Source organism: Haemorhous mexicanus, chromosome 7, assembly GCF_027477595.1.
Source record: "Haemorhous mexicanus isolate bHaeMex1 chromosome 7, bHaeMex1.pri, whole genome shotgun sequence".
In the NCBI taxonomy this organism is placed as follows: Eukaryota; Metazoa; Chordata; class Aves; order Passeriformes; family Fringillidae; genus Haemorhous; species Haemorhous mexicanus.
The window spans coordinates 3,446,614-3,466,298 of NC_082347.1; the positions used below are offsets into that span (position 1 = coordinate 3,446,614).

The following is a 19,685-nucleotide window of genomic DNA, read 5'->3' on the forward strand; positions in this document are numbered from 1 at the left end:
GCTTTTAATGACTGTGCACCACGGTGAGCTCTCTGCTGCCTCACTGCTGAGCGTGCTCAAGGAGAGGATGAAAGAATGGACAGACAGACAGGCAGGGGCTGAGCAGAGCCTGCATGTCACCCTGGAGGATAAAATATTGTATGTTATGCTCAGAAAAACTGGGAGAGGTGGCCCTCCCTTGCTGCTGAAGAACAGAAGGAGGCTTTGTTTCCCAGATGCATGGCTAGGAGCTGCCCTAAGGCACGTTTTGGGGAGACTGCTCCCTGCCAAGGGGGGGATTGTCTGTCTGTCTGTCTGGTGCCCTGTGCCTGGTGGGACATGGAGATGATGAGAAGTTCTGCTTCACTAGAGGGCCTCAGCAGATTGGTTCCTCTGAGCACCCTTGGCAGGTTGTACCCCCAAATCAGGCCCCAGATGTTCCCCCCTTGCACTGCAGCCTGCCGGCCTGGGGTGTTTCTCCCTGCTGCCCTTCCCTTGTTTCTTGTAGAGCCCTCAGCTGCCAGCTCTTGTTTCCAGATGTTTCCCTCTGCTTCTCACCCTGCCTGGCTGCTCTCCTCAAAATATCGGGGTCAAAATCCCCCGCTGTCGGTGCCTCGGGGCTGCCCCAGGATCTGCGTGGGGGACGCGACAGCCCGTTTGTACCATCCCATAAAGTGCTCTCGGCTGCCTGGAGGAAAGGAAGACGCAGGCTGGTGTGAGCCCAGCCTCTGCTTTTTACAATCTCTTTCCTGCCACTATAAATAACCTCGGCGAGAGTCACTTCAAAGGGAAGGGCTGGCGGCGGAGAGGTGGTTTGGGGACCGAGCGGGACAGGGGCGTCCCACTGCCCGATCCCACCCCGGCGCTTTGCATAAATAAATAAATCATGCAGCAAGGGAGAGGTGGAGAGAGAGGGCGAGCAGAGGAGGTTACTTTGGGAAGCCGCGCAGCTCGCTCATCCCAGCCCCGTAGTTCGGAGGGAGTGTGTCATGTTACAGGGGAGCCACGATCAGCCAGAGCACAACGTCGCCGGAGCAGCTGAGAATTACCTCTCTCTAATGGGGACTTTCATGTGCGAGCTCCTGGCCGGTCTGCAAAGGAACTGAAACTGACAGCTTAGAAAGAATCAAAAACTTACCAGCGAACCAAAAGACTGAAATACAGGAGGAAAAAAAAAAAAATCTTGATCAGATTATTTTTTTCCCTCTTGCACTCTTTGCTGCAGCTGGATCCCTTTTTTCTGCACCCCTTTTATGTGTGTGTGGTTTGTTTTTATTTTTTAAAGACACCCCCCCATCCACTTTTGTCATTATTGCTGTCACTTGTGATTTGCTGGCACTGGGATTCCCTTCGACGTTCTTTTCCTATGCCTTCTGGATCGCGCGTCTCGGAGTAGGAGCGAAGCTTTATTTATTCTATTTATTTATTTATTGTTTCTCAGGACAGGGAGGGAATGTTGGAGGAGAAGAGCTGGAAAGGCGTCGACGAAGCAGCTTTTGACAGGGGGTGTGTGGCTCCCCCCAGGAGCGGCGATGGGGAGAGATGCTGCCGCCTCCCTCTCCTGCTGGGCTCGGGGCTGCCCGGCGTGTCCCTGCTCTCTCTGGTGCTCAGCCTCCTGCTGTACTTTCGGACCTCCGATCTGCAGTCCCGCGTGTCCCACTTGGAAGCAGACAGACCCACACAGCTCCCTGCCTGGCTCTCAGCAGACCAAATGGAGACAGCTATTTTGGGAAGAGTTGACCAACTGCTCAATGAGGTCAGTGTTCTTTCATTTTGCATGTAAAGGTTGTAGTATTATGGGTTTTAGGCATATGCATGCTTGCATCGTCACGTTATGCATTTTTCCCCCTTCCTTAAAAATGTGTCTCTGCAGAAGTGATGCTGCTGCTAGGTTGAAGTCCCTGTTCCTTCAGGTCCCTCCCACCTCTCAAACTTGCTCGGCGTTTACTTCCCTCCTCTCAGCCCACGCTGTAGCTGAAGCCTGCACTTTGCAAAGAGGAAACCCTTATCCCTTATCCTGCTGGGAAGGCAAAAACCTCCAGCCCTTCTCTTCAGGAGTCTAGCATGCTGAAAGTGTTAGAATTAGAGGTTGAACCTGGGGATTCAGCATGGGTTTGAGCCCCGGAAGGGGGACAGGCAAGGCATGTCACAGCCAGCATGGCTATGGGAAGAGGTAATTGCAAGCACACCAATGTTGTGATGGGCTGATATTGCTGCTGTACCAGCCCTGACCCCTTCCACAGCTCCTGGCTCAGGAAAATGAGACACGCTGGGGTTGCCAGGATGGTTTCTGGTACTGCCAGGGCATCAATGCAGAGCATATGGCTGTGTTACACTGACTTGAGTCCCATCCAAACACCACTGGACTCTCTGAGCTCTCCTCTGGTGATGGGGGAGTGCTGCTACTGGCTTCAGCAGGTCAATAAAGGGGGCCCAAAAGTGCAGATTATTGTTGCTGACACCTTTTACTTTGCTGTGTTGATGCTGCTGGGGGCTGTCTGTGTTCCTCTACTCTGGCTGCGATGAGTATTCCTTGCCTTGTTGGGCTTTGAAGTGGTGTTGACATGTGTCAGGGAGCAGATGGTGGCTCATGTCTCTGAACTCTCCAGACAGGTCCCCACTGACCTGTTCCCACAGCTCTAGGAGAGGCTTGGGGGTGAAATTCAGAGCTGGAGCCATTTCCACCCACCTCTCCTTTTCTCTGTTTACTCTAGCTTTGGATTGAGTCATGCTGGAGAGATCCCTAGGGCTAGCCCAAAAGCTAGCTGAAAAAAATCTCTTTTGGGCTGCTGTTGCCAGATGAAGTGAGGAATGGGGTGATCAGAGTGCTGACTACTGGGACCTGCCTTGGGCAGTGCTGCCTGGCACCTGGGGTGACCTGGACCCCCTCCTGCTTTCTAGGAGCAGTGAAAGTCTGTGGTGAGGAGTTTAAACCTACAGCTGACAGGCTCTGCTTCTGTTTATGGGTCTTGTGAGAGCAGTCCCTGGATCTGCTGGGCTGTGCAGCCAAAAGCTGTGAACCTTAAGTTAGCAAACACTGCAGGAGCTGAAGGATACGGTTTTGAGTTGCCTCTTTGGATGAGGAATAAGGGAAAGACAGGGTCCATGGGGCAATATCCTACTTTAAAAAGGGGTTTGGGAAGGCAGAAGCATTGTGAGTGATTGGATCTGTGCCCTGTGGCTGCACTCTCATGCAGGGACTCCTTCCCTGTCACCAGGCAGGGGATAGTGCAGCATTCCCTCTGTTGCTGCTGGCACGAGTCTGCTGGGAAGTCGAAGTTTATCTCTATGGAGATTTGAGAAGTGCCTCCCGGGATTGGTGCCTGGGGCCGGATGGCCCTGTGTCCTGCTGGCTCTGCTGGCAGCGACACCTTTGCACCTTTTTATAGCTCAGCTTAGCGAGGAAATGGGGGTCTCATGATGCCCATGTGCCCAGCAGCACCCCCTGTGCTCCTGGGGATGCCCACAGTCCCCACTGCAGCCAGTGTGGGGAGCAGCTGTAGGACAGGAACTACAGCTTGAGGGGCCAGCACTTGCTCCTGAGTACCACCAGGGTTACCAGCTCCATCCTGGGCCACAGCTTCAAAAAGAGCTTGGAGTAAAGTGCTGGAGACTGTGGAGGAGGAAGGATGCCTGGCCCACGTCTCCTGTCCCTTTATACCTGTGAAGGTCTGATGCCCATGGGGGAAGAGGGCTCTGTCCCCCAGGGAGGACACTCTTGCCAACTGTGCTGCCCACTTGTGCTAGGCATCTAAACCTCAGAGCTCCACACTCAGCCAGAGGCACTGGCATGGACCAAGCAGCTCAAGGTCTAGGGCAAGGGGCTGCTGGTGGACAGATGGTGGGGTGCCATATCAGGCTTTTGATTAGGAAAGAAAAATCCTTCTGGTCCTTCTTTTCATTCTGTCTGAAGTGGGGCCCAGGACTGACTGGTGAGGGGCAAGGACGGAGAAAAACAAGGTAGATAAAGGGAACAGGGAAAGGATGGGAATAAAAAAGTAAGGAAAGCAAACTAAGTTGTGCTGACCATGAGTGGGGGAGAGGGGCTGCAGATGGGTTTGCTGTGATGGACATGAAAGTGGGATATTCATCTCCCCCTGCTCAGACCCTTGCTGCCTCTCATTGCCACATCCTCACCGTTTCCTGGTGTTTCAACCTTAATGGGTTTCACAGCTGCCAGCTCAGTGAATCCATCACAAAATAAAACAGCAAAGCTTTAAAGGAACCCCGGCTTTAGAAAAATCTGATCAGAGCTGGGAGGGAAGGCACAGCACAGGAGAACATTTCTAGCTCTGGTGGCTGTGAAGATGAGCTGGAGGGATGTGAATAAGTAAAGTCTGTGAGGGCTGATAGAGGAGCTCTGAGGTTATGCTCAAAACCTTTCCTGCTCTGAGCTGGAGTGTGTAATGCCCTCCAGTCTGGGCCGTGAGTGTGCCCAGGTGTGCCCTGGGTGTTCCCAAGGGTCCTGCAAGGGATGCCATAGAGATTGCACTGAGAAGCACAAATTGCCAAAGTCCTTTTAGAGGCCTTTCTTCTAGACATGCACAAATAAAGTGGCAGGGAGAGGAGCTGGGGTGGTTTGCTTCAGATGTTAATTTTAAGGCAGCTGGTGGGGATGTTTTCTCCATCTCAGAGCCTGGTTTTTGAGCTCTGGTGGCTGGCTGTGGCAGAGTTTCCATCTCAGCTCAGGAGGAGTGAGGAGAGGGCGGGAGATGCCTTCCCAGGAGCAGCCTGAGCAGTGCTTCATTTGCTACTGTGTAAACCTCTGCCTGGTGTAGGCGAATGCCACAAGGGAATTTTCTACCAGACTCAAATTGACTAGGTTTTCTTGTAAAAACATCTGTGCAGAATGGGCCAGAAGCAGGTAGTACAGGGAGAACTTTAACTCCATGTAGGAATTCAAATTCCTCTGCATTTATGAGACGTCATAAAATCATACAAGGAGCACAAATAAACTCACTACTGGCATTTGCAAGAGAGGCAAAGCTTTCCAAAGAAGAAAACAAGGTCCTTTCCCATGCTGGGTAACACTTGCTGCTATTTCACTTGCCAAAAACTCATCAGGGTGGAGAATGGAATGGATTCAGTGCTGTTGCTAGGAAAAAGAAATCCCAGAATTTGTGAGTTTGTACAGATAGAAATGTGTATGTGTGATGCAGCAGCGGGTTATCCCGTGCTCCCTGGGGGAAGATCAGCTGCCCCTCAGCCTTCTCAGGGGCTTGGGTTGAAGGTGTTTGTTGTGGTTTCAGTGACTCTTAAGGGATTCAGGAATGTGCCTGTGAATGGGGAGGGAGCACCGATCCTCACTGCTTTCCCAATAGTCTCATTTCCCTGGAACTCTTTCCTTCTGCAAGCAAAGGAGGGACACCAGGCAACTCTTTCCCTCCTGACTTGAAGCATTTTCCCCCCTCATTTTATTCCATATCTCAAAGCACACAGCACAATTGTTTCTTAGGGTCTGCAAGCTTGCTCTGAGCATCCCCTGCCTACATCTTTAGCTTAGTGTTCTTTGCCCCACAGTCAGGGGATCTATTTTTTTCTTTCAGCTTCTCTGGTAGCTAAGTTCCATTTCCTTTCAGCTGCTTGCAATCCCTGTACCTAGGTGGTGTTATTGCCAAGCTTTTTGCTCCATCTGGGAGGACTTGCTGCTCTCTTTTGCTTTGTGCCACAAAGTCCCATGATCCCAGGAGCTGGGCCTTTAAGAAAAAACGGGGAAATCGGAGGTAAAACAATAAGAGTTAACAAAACCACCCACCCCTGAAATCCTCCTGATGGTTGTAATAGATTATCTATTTAAAATTTGTTTCTCTTAGCTGTTGGAGATAGTGGTGGGAAATGATTTCACCTCCCTGGGTGACTGCAAACAACTGGGAATGCTAAAGAGCTATTAATCTGCCCCCTCTGAAGAAGTGCCCTCCCTCTCACCTAATCTCAAGTGCCCATCCAAAATAGGCAGGCACTGGTTTAGGAGAGCACAGCCTAATGACACTTTAATGTCAGAAGTGGCCTTGCTGTTGCTGCTCTGTCCACCCATGTCAGCCCTGTCCTGTCACACTTGTGGTGAGTTAACAAAACCCATGGGAAAAGCCTGTGCTGACTTTAGTGCCCATTCCCAGCAGGTGTTTCAGCATGACCCTCCTGGCCTTGCCCTCTTGCAGATGGGATTTTCCCTTTCCTCTCACTCAGCAATGTGCCATGGCTCCTGAATCCACAGAGGTGCAGGCAGGGGCCATCAGCTGTGGCTCCAGTGCTGGCAAAGGCTTTTTTCAGCCACTTGCCCTGGTGCAGGGGGAAGATGCAGCTGTTAGGTCACTGGATAAAGTGACAGACGAGAGTAGGCTCTGCTGACAAAGCAATCCCCTCCATAGGAAGTGTTTTCAACCTTTCTGGAAGGCAGCCTGTTGCTGCTCTTGATGTTACATGCTCCAGGTATCCCTCAGGTAAAAAAAAAAAACCCAAGATGCCAGGGAGAAGGTTGCAAACACTAGATTCCCAGAGCCGACCTTTTTTTTAAATTTTGCTTACAAAAGCCAACCTTGCCCTTAAATTGAATGCTTTTCTATTGCCTGTGAATGAAAGTTTTCTCTTGGAAATGACATTTTTAGAGGGAAATACATTTGGTTTGCTCTCCTGAACAAAGCCAGCTTCTTGTGTTGGACCAGGCAATATTTTGCACAGTGGAAATGAGGGAAGCAGAAAATCCTGGGGGGTTTGTTTTGTTTTGCCATCTCCACCCAAAGTTGAATTGAGGTCTCCAAGAGCCAAGGATTTTTTCTGTGGCAGTGTTTGTTTAATAGACTGTGCAGGAGAATGAGCACCAGGCGCTCCTAAATCCCTGGTAGGTTTTGCCTGCCACTAAAGGGGAGCAGTCCCATGGCACCACTGCCCTTTGCATTCCCAGGGATGTGCAGAGCTCCTGGGCTTGAGGGAGACACGAGGGATGGGGCAGAATGTCCAAGTGCTGGTAAGTGAGTGATGGCTGCATGCTCATGGTGCACAGGGCTGTGCTCCAGCCTGCCCAGCAGCACCAGCACCTCCCTCCCCAGAGGCCCCTGTCCTTGAGAAGGCTATTTCAGTTGTCCCAGGTCTTTCCACTACCTTGACCCTGCAGATAAAGCCTCAGGGAAATGTTATCAGCCCTGTTCCGTTCCCAGTCATGCTCAAGTCCTGCTGGGTCATCACTTCCCTGTCCAGTTATGCTGCTCCTCTCTTTGTAAGCCTGCACAGCAACCCAGCCAAGGCTTCTTAGGCACAGCCTAACTCAGCCATTCTCCTTCACAGCCTCTCCAGTGCCTCTGCACTTGGTGGGGCAGGGATCTGTTCCATGTTTCCTTGGAGATTTGTGTCCTCTGAAGGCTCCTGTTGCATGCAGGGTGTTTGGACCCTTGTTGGCTAGGAAATGGCTTTCTGCTCCTGCCATTGCAAACCATCATCCCTTCCTTGTCTGAGCCCCATTCCAGACATGGGAGCACCACCCAAACGTGGCAGTCTGGTGTTGGAGACGTTTTGGTTGGCACATGTGTGGATGGGAATGGGGCTGTGTGTGCCCACATACCAGTGTGAGTATCCAAATAAAGGCTCTGCTGTCCTGCTTGTGCCCATGTTTGACCACAGGCAGGGCTGCAGAGCAGAGCTGTGCCATCTGGGGTGCCAGCAGGATGGCAATGTGCCCAAATGCAGAAATTCACAGAATATCTGTGCTTTTAACTGAGAAGGTAAACACCAATGAAATGCTCTATGGGAACTGGCAATTTTCCTTGCCTGAAACCCTCTCCTCACCCTGCTATCAAATCAGCTTGCTATCAAAACATTTCAATCTACCATGCAAAATAAAGCTCTGAAAATATTTAATTTCTAGTCAGTCACAACAACCATTACTCTTTTGACTTGCAATGAGGGAGCCAGTCCTTTCAAAGTGAAAAAGTGGAAATGTTCCAGCCAATTCTGCCTTCCTTCATCCCAGGTAGAAACAAGCTGATTTACTTTATCCTCTCTAAAAGAATTTTCCCCCAAACTGATGCCTTCTTGCAGGAAGCTGCTTTTGTGAAAATAAAGCAATTTCTATATGATCTTGGGCACGGGCTTCTGTTGTGTCCTATGTAAGGCTATTTCTTTTGAAATATTGGCCCACTTGTGAAGTAGTTAAAAAAATAGGAAGGCTCCATGGGGATGGGAATTTGGGCTTGGAGGTTAGGAGGGAAGAGAGAGTGATTCCAGAGCTTAGGAACCCCAGCAGCTCAGTGGTCTCAAATCATTAACCAAGTGTGGTTTGCAGGCATTAATGAATAACTTATTTGGATTGATTTGCATTTTCTTCACTAAATTAAGGTTATTTTATAAAGTCTGTGAGGGGTGTTGAAGATGCTACCCCTGAAGCACATTTTTCTCAGGACATGGGTTAATTTTGTTGATGTTCCCAGTGAGGGAAGATGCAGTGACCTCAGGTGGAATTTATTTGCCTTTCAAGAGATACACAGGTGGGCCCAGAGAGCAGGGGACTGACACGCTGGCACCGTTAGAAATCCAAACTCATGTATGAAATGGACATTCTGACAAAATTCCACCTTGTGGAAGCTCTTGATAGGTTTTGTTGTGTTTTACCCTTGGGGGAAGAATTAAGTTTCACAGCGTCTGAAGATTTCAGGGGATGCTGTTGCTGTTTTCAGTCATCTTCAGCCCCAATCCCAATCCCAATGCAGTGGGATCCTTCTGTCCATCCAGGTGTCTCCAAGAACATCAGGAATGTGCTGCAGGGTGGAAGAGGACCTGCTTCAGATCTTCATTTTCTGCCCACTGAGTGGGTCTTCTGAGAAATGTGGCTTTGTCACGAGGACACAGTCCCCAATTTATTTGCCACTGCTGGCTCTTGGTTTTGTAATGCCTGTCAGGAGGGCCACATTTGGAGGCCATTATGAAACTCCCTCAGCCTGCTTTCAATCAAACCCTGCATTTCTAGTTAAGGGCTATGAACTTTATTGCCTTTCTTCGTTCCCAAACTGCTCTGCCCTGTCTCTCCCATCTCTACTTGGGCAGCATCCACTTCTTCAAGAATTTGAGGCTTTGCTTTCAATGGTATAAATTAATCCTTTTTCTCTTTTTCCTCTCTTGGCAGAAATTAAAGTTCCACTTGCCAAGACATCGAGAAGTTCGAGACACACACCAGCGATGCAACTGCCCGGCAGGTAGGGATCTGGGACAGCTGGCACTGTGGAAAGTGACAAAAACTTTTCTGTTTTTATATCTCATTGAAGGATTTTTTAATGCAGTCTCCAGTGTGAATGCAAAGTTGCATGACACTTTGCTCAAATACAGGAAATTGATATGGAGATGTGGGCAACAAGTCTGGTACATACGTAGGTGCCAACAGGTGACAGGAACAACAGGAAAAGGGATCCAGGTGGATGTCCAGATAGCCAAAAGAGGACACATCTGGAGGACCAAAGTCCCCACTGATTTGAGATATCAGTTTTGAAGTGGGCAGAGAGGCCCTTGGGAAGTGCATCTTTCTTGCCTGATTTTGGAAGGCTTGAGACATGTAAGCCAAGTCCAACACCAAAGCTGAATTTTGGTGAGCCAAAATGCCTCTAGGGTGAGAAGATTTGAATTCCTTGGAGTTCTACAACTATCCGAGGCATGTTGCAGAATTAACTGCTTTCTGCTAGAAGCAGCCATTTATGAGGGGCTTGAATGAAGTGGTCACTTGAGGTCCCACTCATATAACATACAGAAATATTATGGGATTCCCTAATGGCATTATGGTTTTAATCATGTAAATATCAAAAGGCTCTTTGAGACACATCTTCTGAAGTGGTTTCAATACAATAAGTGACAAATTGCTATGGAAAAAACGTTTGTGAATGGCATTTCATTCCACGAGTATGAATCATTCAGCCTTCCTCATTGTCTTTTGATGCATTTGACTAGAAAAAATAGAGAAGTGCCAGCTACCACTCACATCCAAAGCTGAAGTTCTGGGAGAATTTGAATCTGTATGTTCAAATTGGGTGACTGAAACTCGTTTTGCAAAGAAGGTGGCAGGGAAAGTTATGTCTAGATGAGAACATGAAAGTAGCATTTCCATTTTCAGTTGTTTCCCCTTTGGCTCTCCTTCATGTCCAGTGTGACAGTATTTGGCAGTGTGCTCAACAAAGGGTATTTAGATGTGGCCAACAGTTGGGATAAGGGTGGATAAAATTACAAAGGGGTTGTCTTTGCTGTAGCTAAGGTCTCAAAATCATTGTATTTAGGCTTGTTCAGACACAGTCTCATGTCAGACTGAAATGAATTTGCAGCACAGCAGCTTGTAAAAGCAAGAGTTAAAGTTCTACAGGTTTGTGGTGGAAAGAACTAAAATCCAGGATCCAGAACTGTAGAACACTGGGAAAAGCCTATTTGAGTAGTCCAGGTCAGGACTGTTGGACTTTCTTTTTAGTCCCAGAAAGAAACAATTTTGGTTTAAATTTAAAAGACGGTACAAATGAAATGTTTTCTAAGTAGCGTTTCACAAAAGAACAGATCAAAACTGAGTTCAACTGATTTAAAATACCAGCATTTTCCCTTCAATGGGAACACAAATCACAGCCCTCCTCCATTTTTAAGTTCTTGCCTGGGCTTGACAAGTAAATGCCATAAAACCACAGGAGTGAATGTCCTCCTGGTGTTTCTGAGCCAGTTTGAAGAAGGAAACTTTGAACTTGAGTGCAGAGCAGAGAAAAAAGATACTATTTCCTTTCTGAGGCCATCTGAATGTCACTCCTACACCATTTGTGTGATAGATGATTCACCCAGGTATTTCAGCATCAAGATCATAACACTGGGTTACAGATACCCACATCCATTGGGGAGCTTTGGCAGCAATCTGTACTGGATTTCTCAGAAATCTTAGGTGCCCATTCATTCCATTAAGCTCATAGTATTGCTGAATAACAGCTCTAATTCAGGAGGACAATAATAATAATAAATGTCTCCTAAGGATTGAGGCTTCCTTTTTACCTGTCAAACTTGCTTCTCTTTGTCAAATATTCTGTGGATACAGAAACTGTATATAAAATTCTCCCCCACCCATCAGCTAATCTGTTGAGGGAAATGAAACCATGGTCTAAAGCTGATGTTGTGGCAGGTGAGGTTTAGATTGGCTTGGAGCAGTACAGAAATAAAGGCACCTTCAGCCAGCTGTTGTTTTCTCCTCTTAGACCCTTTGCTCCAGGGTATTTCCCTCTGGTCTCCAGGCTGGTGCACCTGACCATGTTTCAGCGTGGTCTCTCTTCCAGCACAAGACCTTGGGAATCCTTTTCCTCCGTGCATTTTTTTCCCTGGTGTTTAAAACGCCCCAAGGACCAGACAAGATGACTTCTGCAGGAGACCAAGGTAGTCAGAAGTGTCAGGATGTTGCAAGACTTGGAGCATGCCCGTTGCTTCTCACTGGCCCACTTCACTTCCTATAAACACACCGTGCTCCTCAGCAAAAGAAATGTTTATCAGAAGTGACATTTGAGTTCATCCCTGTCTGGGAGTCAGGTCCCTGCATGGCAGAGAAGGGGAAAAGGAAGACAAGTTCATTTGCTGACCTGTTCAGTGCGGATGTGGAGGTCCAGGGCAGTGTCACCCATTGCCATAGAAGAGCTTCTGAACGGATGGGATTGTGAACAGAAATGGTTTGGAAAAGCTGGGAATAGGAGAAAAAAAAGATTGTGAATTGTGTGACTGTGCTGTGGCTATCTGAGAGTGTGTGATAAGGATTCTAGAAATAAGATGGTCAGGAAAACAGCACAGCTGTATTTACAGCAAGTGATAAGGAAAAAAAAAGCTTCATTTGACTGGAGAGCAGCTACTTAAGATCACTTGGGCTGGGTGTGACTACCTGTGAGATGTTGCTCCTTGGCATTGTTTTTTTTGAGTTTAGAGGTCACAGTGGGCTTCTCCAGCAGTGTCTTGGTGGGGAGGACACAGCCCTCAAGTTTAACATAACCTGTCTGGGTAATTAATGACTTTGTTCCCTTCAATAGATAACCTCTGTCTTTCATTCTGTCCCCACTTACTGCTAGACAGATCTGGGACAACGTGGTACAGGTTGGAGAAGAGAAACCTCAATGGCAGCAACGACTGCACCCAGGCTGTTCTCCATCCCCGGACCCTGTGCTGGGGATGGGGCCAAGTTTGGGCAGGGAGCTCACACGTGTTTTGGTCTGAGGTTGTTGAATGCATGGATGTGACTTGGGGAATTTTTCTGGGACTGAGCAGATGCTTTTCCATATGGTGTGTGGATGTGGTCAGGAGCTACCTGAGGCTGGAGGATCCTCTTACAGCCAACCGACCTCCCTTAATTTCCTCCATGTAGTAAAAAAATGCTGCAAGGGGAAAGCATTTTGTTTCAGGTTGACAGGGCAAAAAATCTAAGCTTTCCTGGTCTAATCTTGATCCAGTTGCAGATCCAGACTGTGTCTGCCTGGGCAGCCTCAAACAGCCAGGGGATTACACCACAATCCCTTCCCACAGCTTTCCTGGCGGAGGTGGGCGCTTGTGTATTTTGTATATTGTGACTCTCTTTATTAGACCTTTCCCATCTTACTCTCCTCAGCTCTGATTTTCACAGTCCCCACGTGGCTGTTTTTCACTGTGCTGGCTCTCTTCTCTGGTCTTCAATATCCCTTAAAAAAAAAAAAAAAAAAAGAAAAAAGAAGGCTGGCTGCTTTCCCTCTGCCTCCGCAGTGCTTGTTTTGGTCCGGTTTCTCCTTGGTCAGACTGGGAGCCTGCAGTGCTGGAGGCGGTCAGCCATTCAAGCAGGGAAGCAGCTCAGAGGGATGCTGAATGACTTTTCCATCCCTCCCTGTGGCAGCCCTCGGGGGCAGAGGAGGGACCTGGGCTGCAGGAGGAGGCAGCTCCCAGGCACTGGCACTGACAGTCAGAGGAAGGTTGCACAGCCCTGCCACAAACCAATGTACCTTCTGTTGTTACAGGGGCTTGGAGGATGGTGTGGGGTGGCTGCAAGAGTTTTGGCAGTGGCCAGGAACTGAGCTTTTCTCTGGAATGTCTTTGAGGCTTTGCAAAGGAATGTCCCCTGGGCATTTCTTCTCATACAAAATTTCACCCACGTTTCCTATCTGCCCCACCATGGGGGACAGAGAAGGCTGCTTGGCCACCCTTCATCTGCAATTGACTTTACAGAAATATCAGCAGCAGACACTGCAAGTCAGAATTGTTGCTGCTGTTCTCCTTCTTGCAGGGAAGCTTGCAGAAGCCAAGGTGCAACCATGGCCCAAATTGCACCCAGGAGATGTGTGCCACTTGGTGCACACACTCAGTCCAGGCATTCTGCTTTCCTTCTTGGCTACACCTGTCCTCTGCTGTCTGGACCCCTTGACACATTGGCAGCTGCTGGACAAGGCCAGCAAGAAACAGTGTAGGGCTGCAGTGGGGTGTTGGCTCCCACCCAGAGCCAGCGGGCCAGCTGATGGGAAGTGGATTTCCCACATCCCAACCTGTGCCTGTCCCCACAGACAGGTGCAGAGGAAGGAAAAAATGGTGGGAAAGGCAGCAGATGAGGGGTTGGTGGGGATGGCTGGAGCAAGGGGAGACTCCTGGGCAGTGTGGGCTGAGCCTTGGCCTTGCAGCAGACGGGCAGGATGTTGTATCCAAGTGGATGCATCCGTTTCTAACTTGGGATTTGTATCTTCTCCCCAGACATCTCTGTGGAGATGAGCCAAAAAGGGGGACAGTGCCCAAGTCCTGCCTTCTCCCCACATCCCAGCTGGGGTGCTCCATCTCTTGACAAGTTGTTTTCATGGCTTTTATCTTTTCTCGCTGTAATGTTTAATGTGATCCTTTTTCATCTTGCTGGGGCTGCTTGGACAGATCACAGAATCATAGATAGGTTTGGGTTGGAAGGGACCTAAAGGTTTATCTAGTTATACTCCTCTGGCACAGACAGGGACACCTTCTGTTAGACCAGGTTGCTCCAAGACCTGTCCAGCCTGACCTAGAACACTTCCAGGGATTGGGCAGCCCCAGCTTCTCTGGGCAACCTGTGCCAGTGTCTTAATGCTGCTCCGGGGCTCCCATGAGATTAAAAACATGCACACACTGGTGAGCCCTGAGAGGTGAAGGAGGTGTTTGGGATCCCTGGTGTGGGGTGAGGGTGTGGAAAGGTCAACTCCAGCTATTTAAACACCAGCAGCCACAAGCTGTGTCAGTGGCCCTGGCTCAGAGCCATGAGGAGGATGAGGTGGGAGGGTGCAATGGAACACCCATGGCCCCGTGGCCTTACTGTCAGGAGGTGCATTGAACTGGTTGAAATGCTATGGTTTTGTATTTCACCCCTTTTGAGGACAGTAAGTCAGCGTGGCTTTCTATGCTGACTGTGCAAAAGGTGTTTTCCACCTTGGAAGTGCCTCAACGCAGCTTTTTGACAAGTGCTGACAAAAAAATTGGACAAGAGGACTTCTGTCTCAAGCAGCTGCTCCTTGCCAAAAGCTCTGGGCTCTCTGAATTGTGTTTCCCCTTGGAAGGACTAAGCCCTCGTGGCAGGGCTGACCAGAGAGCTGGGATGTGGAGGGAGCAGTGCCTGGGCCGCTGCGATGGGCTGCCATGTCAGAAAATGGGGTTCTCTGGCTCACCACTCCCCCAGCACATCTGGAAAAAAAATTGCAGTATAATCATTGCTTAAATACTACCCTCATTTTTTTCCCTGGGAATTCTATTATTCCCTGAAATTTAAATATATTCCCCCATCCACATTTTTGGGCCCTCCAGAGTATATACACACTTCAGCCTGGAAAGTTGCTCATGCGCCCTGGGCTGCTGGCTGTATTTTGGGTTGGGGTTTGTTTGGTTTAGACATACTGTTGTTTCATTTGTTTTGAAGATGCAAACCACACGATGAATTCCGTGGATTCTGTGAGCAGTTATGAATAAATGGGGGTGAACAATTCAATAAAAAACCAAACAAATAGTTTGTTTGGTCACTTAACTCTCTTTCTCTGAACATGTAGGCTGCTGTGCTCTTAATTGGAGTGGCTTGAGGAGCCACCCCAACCGTGGCTTTTGTCACCTGTATGTTGCCACATGCATGTCTGAGGGACAGGAAGAGGGAGAAAGGATGTTCCTTAAACCTCTAAGCATCAACTCATCCGGCTTAGTCTGCTTTCGGGATTTAAACTGGCTTTATTAAGGAGCATTTAATTGATTTTAATTAAGCTGCAGTTGTTGCCTGAGTGCAGACTAGGAGGGCTTGTGTAAGCCATCAATATGTTTGTGAGCATGGCCTGTGCTGCAAAATGGTTGGAGGGCTCAAAGCATCCCTGTGGTGCTACCATGCAATAGAGTTAGGATGGCAAACACCTTGGCCTTTCCCTCTTTATCCAAAATATGCTTAGAAACAGCCAAAGCCTTGAAAAGGGAAGGTGCCCTGGAGCAGTGGTGCTCTGGAAGAGGGTGGCCTGTTCATTTACACGCATCTGCTTGTTCAGATAATTCCCCCTTGCCATGTTCAGGCCTGCTTCCTGTACACCCCAGGGCTCCCCTCTCTTTTTATATGTCTTCTTATTTTAAACTTTATATTTTTTGCTTTTTTAAAATTTTAAACTGGTTGGAAGATGGGAAGAATTTCCTCCAAAGACAGGGAATTGCTATGGAGGCTGAGCTCTGCCCGAAGGTGCAAACAGGTGAATATTTATATTCAGGTGTGCATGAGTCCTGGTGGCACAAGCATTAACTTTAACAGTGTTTGTATATTGTGGCCCAAATGTTACATCCTAGCCCTTGGTTGTTTGAGACAGCCATTCCCCATGCAAATCCAGGGATAAACTAACCTATTTCTCGGGCAAAAGATGGTGCAGAGAGAGAGAGAGATTGAGGATTAAATGGATGGGAAAGAGATTTTGGAGCAGATACCTGCCGTGAAGTGCTCTGTGAAGAAAAGCGCCGTGGCTGTGCTGATTTTTATCAGGCAGTGGTCCCGGTGTGACCTTTGCTATCCGTGTCTCAATGACAATCCAGTGGCACAGGGCACCCCACGTGCAGACTGGGGCCTGACAGGTTGCCTGTGGGGCACCGGGGGCGCATGTTGAGGGCCGCAGCAGGGAGCTTCTGCATGTTTGACGGGTTTGTGTACAGATGTTCGGTGGAAGTGTTTACACCATTGCGTGCCTGCTCTCACAATGTATATGGTACATATGGGCATAAATCAACGCCTTGACAAAGCGAGGCAAACCCATCCCAGCTGCCTGAGGAAACCCGAAGAGCACATTGCGCTGCTACTGTACGCGACGGCTTTGATTCCGCGCGAGCGTGCTACCGGGGCGGAGGCTTTTCCCCAGGCCCGGGCTGCGTGCACATGGCCGGGCTGGTTTGCGTCAGCCGCTGACGCACGTCCGGGCCCCGCGACGTGGGCCTCGCGTGTGCTGCCCATGCCACAGCTCTGCGGCCGCCCGAGGAATGAGCGTGAGCCGAGCCGGCCGCCAGGCTCCACGGCGGGGCACGAGCCCCTTGCGCAAAGCGTGGGCGCCCGCCAGCCGCCGAGGAGCGCTGGAAATACCCGGGATGGGCCCAGGGAGATGTTGCAGGCGCCAAGCGGCTCCGTCCGAAGCTGTTTGCCAGGGGATTTCGCTTCGGTGCCCACGTTAGGTGCTGCCATGAGGGCCATGGGCAGGTAAAAAGAAGGTTGCTGGCCTGGCCGGTGGCAGGATGGCTCTGTTTGGTGTCCCTTTGGTGGGGCAGAGAGGGGTTTTACAGTGGGATGCAGAGGCCCGTGAGGAGCCGTCCTCTCCAAGGTTTCTGCTTTCAGTGTGGTGATACCCGATTCCCCGTTGGCTTTTCCGGGCATCTGCCTACACCTTTGCCCTATGGGGACCAAGGACCAGGCTGATCCGCCGGTGCCCGAGGGTGTCCCAGGACGCAGATCAACAGGAAGAGGGGAGGGGCGGCTTTCCTTCCCCCGGCTCGCCTTTCAGCCCTTGTGCCAGGCAGGGGCCGCAGGTACACTGATGGTACAGGGGCAGAGTCAGCCTTTAAAAGGGAGAGGTTGCATCATGCGGGGCTGGGCTGGCCTTGGGAGGCAGAAACCTCATCTGTTAAACATATACCGCCCCCCCTCCACCCGGGAACATTCAATCCTCTCTTTGATGGACGTCCAAGAAAATACTTCTTCCACATCCTAAACTTGTTAGCACCAGTTAATCATCTTAACCTTCTTCCCCTCCGAACACACACTCCAATGAGTTTCCCATCGCTGGCAGCTGTTAAAGACGCAGCGACGCTTTTTGTGCCAGCCTTCGCAGGCGAGCGCACGGCCATTAATTATTAAACCTCCCGGCTGTCCCCCAGGTGGGGCAGCAGCAACACACACCTTGTGCTGAAGCACCTTCGAAGTGACTGTCAGTAGAGTCACTTTGGGGGTGGATGCACTTGGTGCAGCTCTCCCCTTCCAGGAGCTGTACCAGGTCTGTGTTGCTCTCTGCACGGCCTCTTTGACATTACCAGTGCATTGTGAAGCAGAAGCCCTGGAAAATATTTATTTGCATTAGAGTGATGCTCCAACATCCCAGATGAACACTGCAGAATGCCAGCAGGGTGACAGTCAGAGGGGTGGGAGAGATGTGCTCACGTGTGGGGTCTGAGCCATGCACTTGGGGAGAGGCGTGGGTTGTGACATGACACCTGGAAGCTGAGCATCTGCCCTTTATTGCAGCCGGCCATTTCTCCCCTTTCCAGTCTGGAAACCCCCTCGTTGCCCACTGTGTGTCTTTGGTTTTCCCCTCAAAACAAGGTTGTGTTTCAGATAGAAGAAAGGTGACAGCCTGATGCATCCATCCCCTCTGCAGTGCCCAGGGCTCTGGTGGGGCAGTGATGTCCCCTTCGATGGTGTCTACCTCTTGCACATAAGAGATTGGGTGGCAGCCCGCTTGCATGGGCTCCCTGGACCAATTCAACCCCTCTCTCCCCAAACCAGCTCTGGGATGATTCCTGTTCTGCTTGCCCATCCTGCTCTAGCCTGGCTGCTGAGGCTCAGTGTCTGTTTCTTCCTCGTGCAATGTCTTGGGTGAGCAGCATTGCAGACGGGCTGTGCAAGCAGGCGGTAATTAAATCAGTGTATTCCCGGGGGGGCAGCTGATTAACAGCACATGGGGGGCTGAGGCTCACATGAGCAGTATCAATCCATCGCTTGCCTCACTCCTCTCCCTTAGGATGTCTGTTTTTTTCTTCTCTGCTTTTCTTTTTTTTCCCTTTCTTTCAAAGAGAAAATGAAGATTATATCAGCTGAACTGGAATCTGAACTGACAGAGCTTTGTGCGAGGGACTTGTTTATTATGATTTGGTGTTGCTCCGGGCAGCTGGGGACCACCCAGCTGTCCCATCCACGCCAGGCTACCCTTGCTGGGTGGCTCAGCCAGCAACAGGTAGAGGACCTTTTGGGAGGGCTCTTCCAGAGGCTGAACCTGGTACTGGAATGTGGCACTGGGTGGATGCAGCCAGATCCTGGTGGCTGCTCTTTTCTTGTCCTTCTCCTCTGTCATCTGCTGCTGCTGTCCCAGGGAGGAGATGTTGCTGGAGGCAACAGCAGCTGTTGGGAGTTGTGTGTTGGCCTTGTCCCTAACGGAGCTGAAGAACACAATGGGCTAGGATTTTTTTTAATCCTTTTTTTGTTTAGGTTTTAAATATTAGCTCCTTATTAGAGCAATTTTGGCAGCCAAGAGGGAGTAGTTGTGTCTCCCAAAATGGCAGTCCTTGCCTACAGATAAACTTCCCATTAGTCTCTAAGATATACAAGTACCACACCCCTGGCAGAGGGGTTGAAACCCCAAAAGCACCCACAGAGCTTACAGGTCTGTGGCACTGCCTTGGCCACAGTAAGGGAGCCATGTGTCAGCTCTCTGCTCAACAGGGAGCAGTGTACCTGGCTCTGACCCCTCTGAAACCCAGGGAGAAGCTGGATTGCTGTGAGGCTCTTTGCCCCTCCCTGTGCAGTGTGATTTCATCTGTGGTTAAAAACAGAAGGAGAGGAGAGGGGAAAATAAGTGTGTATTTTTCTGAAAGGAGTAGCCTTGTGTTTATTGGTTTACCCCCAATTCATGTGTGTGGTGATCTCTTGCTCATGGATGACCTGAGAAATAGAAAATGCTTATTTTCTGGGGAAGCAGGTGGAGATGGGGGTTTACCAGGTGTGGTTGTGAATACTTCTGTCTCTGAATTCCAAAGCCATCCTGGATAGAACCTCATGCTCTGCTATTGCACTAAACTATTTAAGAGGCAGGGTCCTGGAGTTTGTTGGGACAGTGGCTCTCAGGCCCTTTAGGAAGGGAAGCTACAAAAATGTGACTCTTGGCTCGAGGGCTGGTGTGGGGCATGTGCCACGTGGTTTGGCATGCATTCAGCCATTCCCCCCTCCTCATGGGTTTTTCTACGTGCCTTTCCCATGCAGCAAACTGTTGCAGACCTTGGTTCTCATTCCTCCTCTTTGCTCTCTTCTTTTCTAGAACAGTGAGGGTTTCCTGTTTTGATTGAATTTGCCTCTTTAGCAGTGGCTGAGGAGCCTCAGCCTTTTTTTTACCAGGTGTACCACACAGCCCATGTACTTTGGAGAAACTTCTCTCTGAATATAATGCCCTTTTGCCCTCATGCCCCCAGGGCCTTTCCTTTTGTCTGGCAGGAAGAGCTTCAGAGTAACTGATGTCTAAACTTGCTTGGTTTTCCTCCAAGTAATTTTTTTCTCT

General features: G+C 49.7%; 1 protein-coding gene across 1 annotated transcript; it reads left to right on the plus strand.

The window, feature by feature from the left end:
* Positions 1-834: 834 nt before the first annotated feature.
* LOC132329602 (collagen alpha-1(XIII) chain-like) lies at positions 835-19,638 on the plus strand. The gene is made up of 3 exons (XM_059850797.1): positions 835-1,735; positions 9,092-9,161; positions 19,622-19,638. Exons 1-3 carry the CDS (start codon positions 1,433-1,435, stop codon positions 19,636-19,638), a joined length of 390 nt encoding a protein of 129 aa, XP_059706780.1. The 5' UTR covers positions 835-1,432.
* Positions 19,639-19,685: the final 47 nt, after the last annotated feature.

What these genes read in the sequence shown, in the direction of transcription:
- LOC132329602 (XM_059850797.1), top strand. Translation starts at nt 1,433, where the DNA reads ATGTTGGAGGAGAAGAGCTGGAAAGGCGTCGACGAAGCAGCTTTTGAC. An exon ending in TTGACCAACTGCTCAATGAG is followed by an intron (nt 1,736 to 9,091) that starts GTCAGTGTTCTT and finishes CTCTCTTGGCAG; the next exon opens with AAATTAAAGTTCCACTTGCC.